Source organism: Calliphora vicina, chromosome 3 (genome assembly GCF_958450345.1).
Source record: "Calliphora vicina chromosome 3, idCalVici1.1, whole genome shotgun sequence".
In the NCBI taxonomy this organism is placed as follows: Eukaryota; Metazoa; Arthropoda; class Insecta; order Diptera; family Calliphoridae; genus Calliphora; species Calliphora vicina.
Window position 1 is genome coordinate 80,141,129 of NC_088782.1, and position 14,712 is coordinate 80,155,840.

A 14,712-nucleotide genomic window follows, 5' to 3' on the forward strand; every position below is an offset into this window, starting at 1 on the left:
CATTTACAACAACAGTGCAAAAATGGATTTTAACCTTTAAGAGCACTTGGGGTCAAAATGGCTGTGTTTTTCGTGATTTTAAAAGTTGAGTGTCATTTTAACCCCAAGTGCCATTAAGGTCAATTTCCATTTTTGTGCTGTTGATATAAATACTACACTTCATGTTATATTTTTCTTAAGTTTCACCAAAATCTGCCCAAAAATAATAAACATTTCGCTATACTTTCATTAGAAGTTCCAAATATTGAAAAATTACCCGGACTATAATAAGGAAATTGGGCTCATTCGCCAATATATGGTCAAAAAATTCGTTTTTCTTGAAAATCGCAAAATTTAAATCGCAGGTACGGAAAAACTGTAAGAGGTATTGACATAATTTTTTCATATTTTTATTCCCTATTATGATCTCAATAAATCCCAATGTGATGATCTAAAAATTCTGAAATTTGTTTAACAAAATTTTTAAAATTTTGAAAATGGAGATTCGCAACAGCCGTTAAAAAAATATTTTTTTTGACCATACCTGCGAATAGGTTAACGGTATCCTACGAAGACAAAAACTCATACACAAGTAAATACTGATATATCTATATATATAAAAATGAAATGGTCCATGTATGTAATGTCATCACGTGAGAACGGCTGGAGCGATTTGGCTGATTTTTATACCCTTCACCTTCGTGAGAAGGGTATATATAAGTTTGTCATTCCGTTTGTAATTTCTACATTTTTCATTTCCGACCCTATAAAGTATATATATTCTGGATCCTTATAGATAGCGGAGTCGATTAAGCCATGTCCGTCTGTCTGTCTGTCTGTCTGTCTGTCTGTCTGTCTGTCTGTCTGTCTGTCTGTCTGTCTGTCCGTCTGTCTGTCTGTCTGTCTGTCTGTTGAAATCAGTTTTCTGAAGACCCCAGATATCTTCGGGATCCAAATCTTCAATAATTCTGTCAGACATGCTTTCGAGAATTTTGCTATTTAAAATCAGCAAAATCGGTCCACAAATGGCTGAGATATGAGGAAAAAACCAAGACAACCTCGATTTTTGACCTATTTTTTTACCTATATCTGGATTACTAAGACATTAATATAGACAATATGGATATCTAATGATAGATATTTCAAAGACATTTGCAACGACGTATATAAGACCATAGAAAGTTGGACCTATAATGGGTCAAAATCGGGAAAAAAAATTTTGAACCAGATTTTTTTTTTTTTAAAAAAAAGAAAAATTAAAAAACAAAAAAAAATTTTTTAAAATTTAAAAAAAAAAAAATTTAAAATTTAAAAAAAAAAATTTTAATTTAAAAAAAAAAAAAATTAAAATAACAATCGAAAAATTTTTTTTTTCCAAAAAATTCAAAAAACAACTGGAAAAAAAATTAAATTTTGTTTACCTAAAAATATTTAAAATTTTGAAGTATAATTTGGTGAAGGGTATTTAAGATTCGGCACAGCCGAATATAGCACTCTTACTTGTTTTTTTTTCGATTCGAAATTTTCAGGAGATGGTTTGTAAAGAAAAAAAAAAATAAAAAAATTGCGGCTAACACCGGCTTTTTTGAGTACAGTCAACTGTAATGCAGTACAAATTTAGATATTTTATTTGCAAATAAATAAGAACAGGCAGGGTTGGAGAAACTTGACGAACTAATATTAATAAATGCTACCGGGCGAAGCCGGTGCGGTCAACTAGTTTTAAATAAAAATTAGCTTTTACATTAATTTTTCTCGAAATATGTTAATTTTTTTTTTCTTAAATTTCTTGTTCATGTGGCCTGAGACATGTTAATGGTCTGGCGAATTTGTAATAACTTTATCATTTTTTAACCAAATTTTGTCATTTATATCTCATTACAACGATACTTAAGTACACATTTCGACTCTTTTGCATTCAATTGCAAAAGTAGTTATTTAGTAGCAAAATTTTTACAAAAACTGAAAAAGGTCATTTTGACACAAAGGAGATACAGGGTTAATTTACAAAATCTTTTTTAATGTAATATTCATTAATATAAATAAATCTACATATTTCTAGAAAACAATGCAGAAAGTTAACGAGTTTCACCTATTTATTCCATATAAATAGTAAAATTTAGCATATATCTGAACTCTGACCTCGATGCGCGTCCAGAAATCGTTGTCCGATTGGCTTAAAATTTTCAGCACTTAACTTTTAGGCCTAGTGTCACAATATTCCACCCGGCACTCTTCAAAATTTTAACAAAAATTTTTTTCCATACAACTGATTGTCACTCAATAATTTGCCGTTTTTTCTTTTTTAGGTTCAAAATTTTGACGCAAAGAGCTTGTGACCCGAATTCAGTGATGTTAACTTTTTAATTTCGATTACCGTACAGCCCTAAAAAAATTACCGTTTTTTAAGTAAAATTACCGTATCCAAAGTTTAGTACAAAAATAATAATATTTTCTTATTGAAACAGGTTTATTTTTATAATTCAATATATCGAGGGTCTATATTCAAAACTCTCTATCTTAAAAAACAACTTTTCAGGAAAGCCAAAAAAAATGTTTTTTGTCGCGTATTACTTGAGTTATTAAAATTCGGTATGCTAGAGGGTTTTTCTTCTCAAAATATTCAATGTGTATATTAAAATGAAAAGATAGAGGATTTTGCATTTTAATAGAATTAAATTATTTTGATTTCATTTATGCCATCTGTCAGTTTTTAACGTGATTTATTTAAGATAACGGCTAATAATACAACATAAGATAAAAAAAACTTTAAAAGTAGACACTTTTTAAGCAAACTCCAACTTTAACCATTAATTGTTATGCCATGGAAATTATATTTTCCAAAAACAAAATGGTAAAATATTTTCATGGTAATTCATTTTTTTAAATGATTGAAAAATGTAAAATTCATGTTCAGCATTCAAAAATTAGTAGGAAAACATGAATTGCAAGAAGAAATTATTCCAAAAAAATATTTGAAAATTATTTGAAAAGATAGAGGCTTTTGCATTCGGAAAAAAATAATTGTATAACATAGAGAAATAACAAAAATGCAAATAAAACAGCAAAAGACAATAGGTTGTAAGGAATTCACACCATAGATGAGGGCTGTTTTACTGAACATTTTACTATCAAAAAGTAATTTTCGTGAATATCAAAGATAGTGGGTTTTGAATATAGGACCATGTTTGTAAAACAGCAGAATGCCATTTTTATCAACATCATTTATTTGCCTTATAATATAAATTCCGTATCTATTTATTTAAATTCATCCATTTCAACAGCTTCTGGGAAATGCAAAACAATTGGGGATTTATTACGATCAGTTTTTAATACTAATTTGTATGTTGAAATATTCATACTTGAAAGACTTGCGATTATTTTACCGCGTAGATATATTTTGTCTAGTGGTAATTGGTAATCATCATCCTCAAAGTTTTATGATTATTTTAATGAGAAATATGTACATTATATGTAGACACATTATGGAAATATAACGTTTAGGATATAATTTTTAAAAATTCAAATTTTTTTAAAATTACCGTACAAATGTAGAAATTACCTGCCTACCGTACGGAGGTCTAAATTACCGTACAATACGGTAATTACCGTACGGTTAACATCACTGCCCGAATTTGTTCTATTTAGCTCTTTCTCTCTTAGTTTTTGAAACAACGTCGTTTTAAAGTTATAATTTTTATGTTTTTAAGAAACTATGGTGTTACCTTGTTTTTGTCAAAAAATGCATGGAGTTAACTAGTTTCTACATTAAAATTACTTTTAAATGAGAAACTATATCAAAATTTCGATCTGACAGAGTGATAGTAAATGAAACGCACTTTCTATTTTTGGAGCTATCTAAATTTTCTCAAATACGACCACAGTTTTGTCTTCTACTGTAGAAGACAAAAAGAAGACTTATACAGTAGAAGACAAAAATGTTCACGATTACATGAAATTTTAGTTTACAGATTATTTCTTGTACATAACAACAGGTCCGATAACATTTTCCTTTTGTAAAATGTTAAGCACTCTATTTACTATTATCTGGTATCTCACTCTGAAACTAATGAAACTTTTATACGTTTTTTAAATCATAGCTGAACAAAGTTACATGTGAACAGTATTGTCCCCTAATAGATGTTGTGAAAAATTATGTTAAATTCTGATATTACATGGAAGAAATTAAGTGAATATTTCTTTATTACAAAAAAAAACTGAAAATAAAGCACTTCAATAACTTTTCAGTTACTTTATAATGTGTAAAGCTATAAATTATGTTTTAAAGGAAAAACACCCTAGAAGATATAAAAAAATTGCGTTTCGTACCGATTAATTGCGAAAAATACAAAGTTTCTACACTCATAAAAAAATTGAGTAATCCGTACTTAAATCAATCCGGAGAGGTGTCAATAGTAGGGTAAGTACGGATTTTCTTAAACCGAGTACAAAATACTTGATTCAAGTACTTATTCATCAAGTCCAAATATCTTAATTTTAGCTCTCCCTAAGTACGGCCGAGATTGAATTAATCTTAAAATGAGCTTGTTTCAAGAATTCTAAACTTGATTTAAGCACGAATTCATACTTGATATAATCCAAAAATCGGATTGATTTAAGAATGTCCGAGATTGAATTAATCCCAAAATGAGCTTGTTTCAAGAATTCTGAACTAGATTTAAGCTCGAATTCGCACTTGATATAATCCAAAAATAGGATTGATTTAAGCTCGAATTCGTACTTGATGTAAGCTAATTTATTTATGTAAGCTAATTTAATATATAATAATACTTGCAATATGAGATAAAAAAGAAATACATATACAATTTATCTATAGTATTACCTTACTTAAAACTCGTTTGCCACGGAAGTCATTTTCTTCAATTATCCAGTTATCAACTTTGGATTGGACAGAAATTGTGTCGTCATGCCAAACTATAGATTAAGATATGTTAAATTATATTTGCAAAAATCACGAAATGCTTACCTGAATTATTTCCACTTAAAAGCTTCTTCCTAAATTCGATTCGAAGACCAAGAGGAGGTATTGCTTCCTTAATGTTTTCACCTTTCATATATTGCAAGCTATTGTATGTTAGACCCCTTTCACACTAGGCAATTTAGTTGCGCAAGTCTCTTGTGTTTGTCGATGCCAGAGGTAATGTCGGGTTAAAGAGACGAAAATTTTTAATGCTATTTTGTTGTTGGGCAAGAGAATTGCGCAACTAAATTGCCTAGTGTGAAAGGGGTCTTACCTGAGAAGCAGGAGGGTGTCTTCTTTGTCCGGAACCACTTCTGCCTCGCTCATATTTTTTTCATACAACACAAAAGACCGAAAACAATACAGAACAACACGGAACGTACAAAACAGACTGATGCAAATTGCTTGTTTATTCATGTAACTAACCGACACACTGTAGGAGAAATCAACAATTTAGTGGCGCAAAATAAATAAAAAAAAACTTTGACATATTTGATTTATTGTTATGTAGTTTCAATCTATAGTTGTTGCTGTACTTAAAACTATTTAACATTTATTAATAACTTCAGTGGTATGGTATTGACAACAATGTAAAAAATGTTTCAGAAATTTTTTTTATGAAGAATTGTTTTCAAAGTTGTTATTAAGCAGGATAGTACAAGGTTTTCTTTAAGTTTTATTTTTACTTTTTTTTATGTAGATGGAATCATCTACGTAAAATGTAAAATCTCGTACTAAATTGTTCCTTATTTTTTTAAGATTGTATATAAGAAGTGCTATTGGTAATTACATTATAGAAAAATGAAATTTATGTAATTCTAACTACTTAGAAGTTGCTAAAAACAAATGCCAATATACCAAATTTGTCATAAAATTATGAGTCCTTTTAAATATGGTAGTGCTTTATTTAGATTAACAAGTAAGAGAGCTATATTCGGCTTTTTTACCCCCTAAACGTTCGTATTTCCAAAAATCCCTTCTTATTTCGTGATTCTAGCTTCAGCCGTTTGGGCTGTGGGATGATGAATCAGTCAGTCAGTAACGTTACTCTTTTATATATATGGGGCATTTCACGTCAAGTGAACCAACTATATTATCTATATATAGATAATATAGTAAAAGAAAACATGTAAAAAGAAACTTATCCAAAGTTTTCGATTGACTTGCTGTATTATGTTTTATAAATAGAGTAACTGTATTATTTAAAAACAAGTAAGAGTGCTATATTCGGCTATGCCGAATCTTATATACCCTTCACCTTTGTTGTGGATGCATTATTATTTTTTATAATTAGTATATATGTAGGTATGTATGTACATTGCCCACTTTCAGCGTACAGCATCCTAATTTTATCAAGAACACAAAAAACAACAACAACGCCAAACGAAACAGAACACCAAAAGAAAAAACAAAATACGCAAGGCAATGAAACCAACACACATCCAAACATACGTTTAATTGTATAAAAAACAACAACAACGCCAAAAGAAACAAAACACAAAAGAAAAGAAAAACAAAATACATACGATTTGTTGATTTTTTGTCAAAAAAACCAACACACAACCAAACAAAAGTGTAGTTGTATAAAAAAAAAAACAACAACAACGCCAAAAGAAACAAAACACAAAAAAAAACAAAATACGCAAAGCTTGCACATCCAAACATACGTTTTGTTGTTTTTTTGTCAAAAAACCAACACACAACCAAACAAACGTTTAGTTGTATAAAAACAACAACAACGCCAAAAGAAACAAAACACAAAAAAAAACAAAATACGCAAAGCTTGCATATCCAACCATACATTTTGTTGCTTTTTTGTCAAAGCATGCAATACATTGTGTTTTTTGATGAAATTTTCAGAGGTTGTCTCGGATTTTTGCTCATATCTCCGTTATTTATGGACGGATTTTGCTGATTTTAAATAGCAAAATTCTCGAAAGTATGTCTGACAGAATTGTTGAAGATTTGGATCCCGGAGATATCTGGGGCCTTCAGAAAATTGATTTCAATAGACAGACAGACAGACAGACGGACATGGCTTAATCGACTCCGCTATCTATAAGGATCCAGAATATATATACTTTATAGGGTCGGAAATGAAAAATGTAGAAATTACAAACGGAATGACAAACTTACAGTCAGCGTCTAAAGAAAGTGTACAACTTGTTTTTACATTTAAAACATTTTATTTACATATTAAAAAACTATTTGTTCTCCAGTTCTAGTATATTTAACAAAACATTTAATTGTTCTCTTGCAATATATAAACAAAAAACTAAACTAGTTCAACTGCAACAAAAACAGTAACAACAAAACCAAAAATACTCCATTTTTAACGCGTCAAAAGAAAGTGTACAGTTTAGGGGAATTAGAAGAAAAAACGTGTTTAGTATTTTATTTGACATCTTTTGGGTTTTAAAACAGTTTCAAGCCTCCTTGGCATTGTTTCTACCAATTTTGATGTCACCGATGTTGGAATGTTGAACCACTCTTCCTGCAGGATTTCGTGTAGAGAGTCATTGCTGGTAATATTTCATTTTCTGATCTGTCTGTCCAAATGCTACCACAGATGTTCAATGGGATTAATGTTCGGTGACTGTGGGGGTTGTTCCAGTTGTTTCGGTGTATGATACAACAACCATTCTTTAACAAGTTAAGAAGTATGTTTCGGATAGTTGTCCTGTTGGAAGATCCAGGTTCGGTCTAGATTTTATTTTCTAATGATGGGTTCCATATTTTCTATAAGAATGTTTAGGTAATCGGTTTTGTCCATCAAACATCAATAAATATGAGTTTTCCCATGCCACTTGCCGCCATACACCCCCACACCATCACCTAACCACCACCATGCTTTACGGTGGATAGTACATTTTTTGGTCGAACTCTTGATTTTTGCTTCTCCAAATTTTACTCTTTTTTTTACTCCCGAAAATCTCAAACTTGCTTTCGTCCGTAAACAGCACATTATTCCAAAACAATTTTCTTGGTTTTTATACCTGTTTGCGAATTCTCGAAGTCGCTCTTTATTTCGTTTGGAAATGTGGGGTTATTCTCTCGGAACTCCACCATATAGAGCATTTGGGTGTAGCGATCGGCGAACCGTACTGTTACTAACTCTCACTCCAGACGAATCTGTTAATTCTTCGCATAATTTTACTGCACTTACTGTGAATACTTTCTTCACTGCTCTCACAATCGATCGTATTTCAAGGTTGTTAAGGCGTTTTGTTTTTTTGTTTGTCTATAATTTGTTTACAGTATTATGGCTTCTTCCTATTATAGAGGAGATTTCACGTGACGATTTGCCTTCATTTTTAAATTTTATGACTTAATTTCTTGTTTCAATTGCAGTTTGTTTTCCCATTTTGGTTTTAAAGTTCTCGCGATCAAACAAGAAAAGCTACTATCTTAAAATCTCATGAGACTAGCAGCAAGATCCACAAAAAATTATAATCTAGGCAAAAATAAAGAATAACAATATATTTTTTTATGTAGCTAGAAAAATCTTATTGCAATTCTAAATGTGTACACTTTTTTCTGACGCGTTAACAATGGAGTATTTTTGGTTTTGTTGTTACTGTTTTTGTTGCAGTTGAAATAGTTTAGTTTTTTGTTTATATATTGCAAGAGAACAATTAAGTGTTTTGTTAAATATACTAGAACTGGCGAAAAAAATGTTTTTTAATATGTAAATAAAACGTTTTAAATGTAAAAACAAGTTGTACACTTTCTTTTGACGCTGACTGTATATATACCCTTCTCACGAAGCTGAAGGGTATAAAAATATAACATTTGCAAAGCGTTTTATGTCAATATTAATATATTTGTTTTAACGCTGTGTTATATCCACATTGTCCAGAACTTCTTCTGTAAGTTATTCAAAAGTGGAACCGTTATCGAAAGATGTTATGCATCTTTTGTTGGATCCATTACTTCCTAGTGATTCATCAGACTCCAGTTTTTTGATAACAGCGGGTCCTAATATTTCCCGATTTTCTCCATTCCGATTTTGGTTGTTGCACAGTGTAATTGTTATTCGTTTTTAAAAATAAACTTATTTATAAAATTAAAAAAAGTTTAATTTCATATGAATATTTCGACCTATGCCGACAATAGGGTAAATGTCCAAAATCTATAGATTTAAATAGTTACTTGCTATAAAAAAAATTACTTATAAAATTTAAATTTTTTGAAAGATATATTAAAACAATTTCATACAATTAAAAATAGTATAGAATTTCTTCCGAGGTAGTGTAGTTTAGCAGCCTCTCCCGCTCATTCTACTTAAGTAACAGTACCCACTTTGCATTACTTTATTAGCTTACCCCCTTGCCTGCAATATTTCCATATAAATGAAATTAATTTGGCCAAGCGTTTAGAAGATACGAATTTAATTCCACTAAATTAGGGTTTTCTCCCACTGTGCGACAGCGCGAGTAGAAAATTACTTTGAGAACAGCTCAGAGAGTAAATTTTATACCGCTCTTTTTCTAGTATGAATCAATATCATTTTTTTCCTATTTCTAGTTATCTTATTCTTAATTTGAAGTTTAAGAATTAACTAATTTAACTTCTCACTTGTACTTAAAACAAGATTTTCTTACTTAATTCAAGAATTTCGTTCCAGTTTTAAGAAAATTTCCGCTTGATTTTTTTTATCAATCCCGTTTATACTTTTTCTAAGTACAAATGAGTATGAATCGTACTTAAATTTTGAAGTACAATTCTGGCTAATAAGATAAAAAAAACAAAATAATCTTAATCATTTCTGGAGTCACAGATACTGCGGTGGAAACTAATTAAGTGCTTAGAGAGGCCAATAGGGTCAACGTCCGTGACAAAAAAAACAGAGCTACCAACATCAAAATGTTGAAAACAGCTGATAAAAAAAACAGCTGTTATACAGTTTCTCCAATAAATGTTAAAACCAGATATATAAAAACTAACAGTGTGAACGCAGAATTAGCTAATTAAGGTTTTAACATTAAAACCAGGTTTTAACTTTAGGTGTTTAACTTTATAAGGCTCGATTAAAGTTCTCTAAATCGTATGGAAACTTCACCATTGACGATTGAAAACAAGTTAATTTGTCTGATGAAACTAAAATTAATCGGGTGGTGTCAGATGGACACACATGGACATGGGTTGTTAAACGCGTTGAGGTACAAGATCTCAACATATGTCAAACTATGAAATTTGGGGGTTGGATCAATCATAGTTTGGGGATGTTTTCGTGGCAATGAGCTAAGTGTACTTCGGCGCACAGTGTGGCAAATTTAAAATAGGCGGCAAAAACTGTATAACTTTTGACACAGGCGGAATTCTTTAATGCGGTTTTTTTTTGTTTGATAGGTGACTTAGTTTGTATATTTTGTTGTGGCGGAACGTAGTTACGATGTCTAGAAAATTTATAGTTATTTTCTTAAGAATTATTAGCCATAATTTAAGTAAGCAATTTTTTTTGCAATTTGCATATAAAATATATTACAAAAAATTGAGTATTTATTGTATTGTATCTTTTTGTCGAATAATTAAAAAAAATTTAAATAAAATGTTGAATTTTTTAGAAAAGTTTATTATTAGAAATATTTTATTTTCCAATAAAATTGAATAATAGTAGTAAGGAGTTATAATAATAACAAGTATGAAAGTATGGTCGGTCATGCCCGACGATATAATAACCTAAACTAAGAAAATGAGCAAAATCATTTTTCTTTAAAATTTCAATAATTTATTTTCATGAATGATTTTCGGAATTTTGTGTACACAGAAAAAAGTTTCAACATAAATATTATGATTCGAATTCATTGATTTCAATTCATAACATTTATAAATAATTTCTTAAATAGTATGATTTTTTTAATATTTTATGTTTTGAAATAAAATCTAGAAGGCTGGAAAAATATAATTTCAATTTCATTTTTATTTTTATGTTGTTCAAAAATGTTTGAAATTTTTCATGGAAAATTTTTAGTTTTTTTATGATTTTCAGATGCAAAATGATATAAAAAGCGCGAAAATGATTAAATTGATTTAAGAGGATGAAATGCTTTTATATTTATGAATGTTTTATTATGTTTAATGATAATTTTTAAATTTCAGATATTCTCCTTTTTATCTTAAAATATTGGCCAATATATGGCTATTATGCAAATATTCTTGCACTAATTCATTATATAATACAATTATAATGCAATTTATTAAAAAAATTAAGTAAAAAAAGCAAAAATTTCCGTCATGTAAAATTTTATAATATTTATGAACATGTTCTTATTTTGAATGAAATAAGTTTGGGAAAAAAAAGTCAAGTTCGATTAATAATATTTATTACAAAATTCATTCCAATTATGAATTTTTTTTCTGTGTAGATACCTATATTTACATTTATGACGGATAAAGTCCAATTTCGGGAGGCATTTGTATTAGGGTTCTATAAGTCGATTGTTCGAACAATCGACTATTTCCTGAAAAAAGTCGAAAAGTCGAAATCGACTTTTTGGTCGGAAAAAAGTCGAAAAATCGATTATGTTATCTCAAAAGTCGAATATTCGAAAATAGTCGATAAAAGTCGAAAATAGTCGATAAAAGTCGAATAGTCGATAAAAGTCGACTTTTTAGATTGTTAAACAAAATATTGCACTTGCATTTTTTGTAGTGTATGCTAGTATATGTAAATAATAAATAAATAAATGTTTATAAAATAAAGCTTTTTTTCCACACAAAATTCTTACAACATTATTCTAACTATTATCGCCTGATAAATTTTATTTTTATTGCTAAATATTACAAAAGGCGCATCAATAAATGTAGAAACCATGTATTTTTTTACAAAAAATGGTAAAAAGTTGAAAATAGTCGAAAAAGTCGAAAATAGTCGGAAAGTCGAAAATAGTCGAAAAAAGTCGATTAACTAAAAAGTCGAAAGTTCGAAAAGTCGACTTTTCATAAACTACCAAAAGTCGAAAGTTCGAGGAGTCGACTTTTTAAAAAACGGAAAAAGTCGAAAAGTCGACTTTTTCTTTCAGCTATAGAACCCTAATTAGGTAGGCTAGGTAAAATAATGGACCGATTTCAGCCAGTTTCAATAGGCTTCGTCCTTGGTCCAAAAAAATTGTATGTATCAAATTCTGTCGAAATATCTTCAAAATTGCTTTTGTACTTTGTTTACAAGGATGCATTTATACTATACAACATGTATGGTGGTATAGAGTACAAACATCAGACTTAAGTCAAAAAAATTTATCAAGCTCAAAAAGAGCAAAAAAACACAAAACGAAATGGGTATGTGAATAAAGGAGAGAGTACGTACTTTAAAATGGTACTAGGTTTCTTTACGAAATATTAGGAATTCCCTAAGGTTCTATTCCATCAAACCTTAAATTTATGTAAAATTTAACACATCTTTAAAAATATTATAAAAGCGATTTCAAAATTGGTGGAAACATACATACATCTGCATTGATATTAAAGCTATGAAACGATTTTAACGAAAACCGTTTATTTCATAAAAACTCCTTTTGTAAATAAAAAGTTATAAGTGATTGAATTTTCAAAATTTATTACAAAATCCTACTTTTCAGTCAGATAATAAAAAGGTGCATATTGAATCACCCTGTTTAAATGTTTACATAGAGACCTGAATTTTTGGCTTCTGAGGTTCTCAGGTGTTAGCTTTAATATGAGTATTTAAAATTAAAAATTGGCGGCAAAACAAAAGACTTGGCCGCTATCTCAAAATTAGCAACACTGTACTGCGTATCAGTATAAGTGTAGTATAAGTGCCACAGACTATATTACCATATTGGAGAACTTTTATCTCCCGAGTCTGGATATTTTCGGTGTTGAACATAGTCAACAAGAAATAATTATGCAGGACAATGATCCTAAGAACACAGCGAAAATACCAAAAAAAAAAAATGGTTTGTTGATAACGAAATCAAACTGCTCGAATTGCCTTCCCAGTCCACTCATTTAAACCCTATCGCGAATATTAGGACAATTTTTTTTATTTCATTTTTTATTTATTGAATCTTCATTACTTAATGAACTAACAACAAGTATTTCAAATCGTATATCTAATAATTATAATTTAATTAGTCCATCCAGAGCCGGACGAAAAATTGTTTATTCATTTAGCTTTTATTAAATTGACATTCTTCCTTCTAGTCTTTTGATTAGGTCTGTGTCCCTCCTTCTTAATCGAGTGTGGCCACGGTTAACTAATATGTTGCGGGCCAATGGGTTTGGGTGAATTTAAAGCTTTTTTAAATATTTTTCTGCATTCTTCGTGATCTCAGTTTTTACAAGGGGCACGTTTAGATCTTTGTGTATATTCGCGTTTTTGATATACCATGGGGCAACTATGATCATTCTTAAAAACTTGTTTTGACGTCTTTGGATCTTTTCTACATTTGACGCTGAGGCCGTGCCCCATAGCTGTATGCCATAACACCATTTGAAATGGAAATTTGGGCGAAATATAAGCCCAAACATTTCCGAAAATCTTGTAAATAGTTTGTCAAATCAAAGTCACGTGGCGGTCATACAAAATAACAATTTTACAATTACTCTGTTTTTGAAACAAGGGACAAAACTGTTCACACCGACTTTTGTTTTTAAAGTAGTATATTGTATTTAATTTAGTTTTTGTGTATTGTTTATGCTAGTAAATTGATCCTCTTTTAAAATTAATTAATATTTTTCATATAAATAGTGAATAATAAAATTCTTCTGTAATACAAAATTTTATGGACTTTTGGTGAACGATTTTGTCTTCTACTGTATATGTACATTAACATCTTATTGATTAATACAGAAGTGAAAAGGAGTTTCATTGAATCGAATGAATGTATAAATAAAAGCAGTAAGCTCGATATGTAAAGATTAAGACCATTAAAGTTTTTAATAAAACAATAATATTAGAAATAAAACTAGTTATTTAGATGGTATACATTTAAATAATGTTGAAAAGTCCGAAAAATCTTAAAACCTAGTCAAAAGCAATACTTGTAGGATATAAAACAATTATAAATATCGTTAATTTCTTTGTTACAGATGCTGCTCCAGATATAACACAGTTTAACAATACTCGTCGAGCTGCGGATCGGGTAACTCGATATGTCAATATATCTCAAACTGATGTCAATGAAGACGGCAATGGGAAATGGAAAGTTTCAGCTAAAATTCAACAATTGCTCAACACACTTAAACGACCCAAACGACGGCCACTTCCTGAATTTTATGAAGACAATGACATCGAACTTGAAATAGCCGCAAATCCTAAAGATCCAAATGCCCCAAAACCAGAAGGTAGTACAATGAGTTCTGTCCAAGGCGAACAGTTATCAGTGTCAGCAAGTTTGCCTCGTTCTCTAGAGGCAGCAGTCCAACGCTTTGGCATAAACTCCTTTAAGTCTCCTATGGCTACCGTTGTTGATCCCAATGGAAAGATAACGACTACATTAACATATGGCAAACTTTTATCTAGAGCTCAAAAGATTGCATATGCTTTGTCGACGAAAATATTCAGTAAAGGTCCTGAACAAGTGACTTTAAAGCCCGGTGACAGAGTTGCTCTGGTGTATCCTAATAATGATCCATTAAGGTAAATATAAATTACACCTTTTTTAAGCTAATAAGGTTGTTATTCTTAATTTTATCCCAATGACACTACTGCACAAATACAATTTTTTGATAAGAGCTCCTCGTGCCAAAAATTTAAAAATCGTATTGAAAAATAAGAATTTTTCAAT

General features: G+C 29.9%; 1 protein-coding gene across 2 annotated transcripts in view; it reads left to right on the forward strand.

The window, feature by feature from the left end:
* The window catches only part of DIP2 (disco-interacting protein 2), a 282,433-nt gene that overhangs the window by 133,853 nt on the left and 133,868 nt on the right, over positions 1-14,712 (forward strand). For both annotated transcript variants that reach the window (XM_065505424.1, XM_065505422.1), the window contains exon 7: positions 14,015-14,564. In XM_065505424.1, the coding sequence (XP_065361496.1) occupies positions 14,015-14,564 (550 nt within the window). The remainder of the gene's footprint in view (positions 1-14,014; positions 14,565-14,712) is intronic.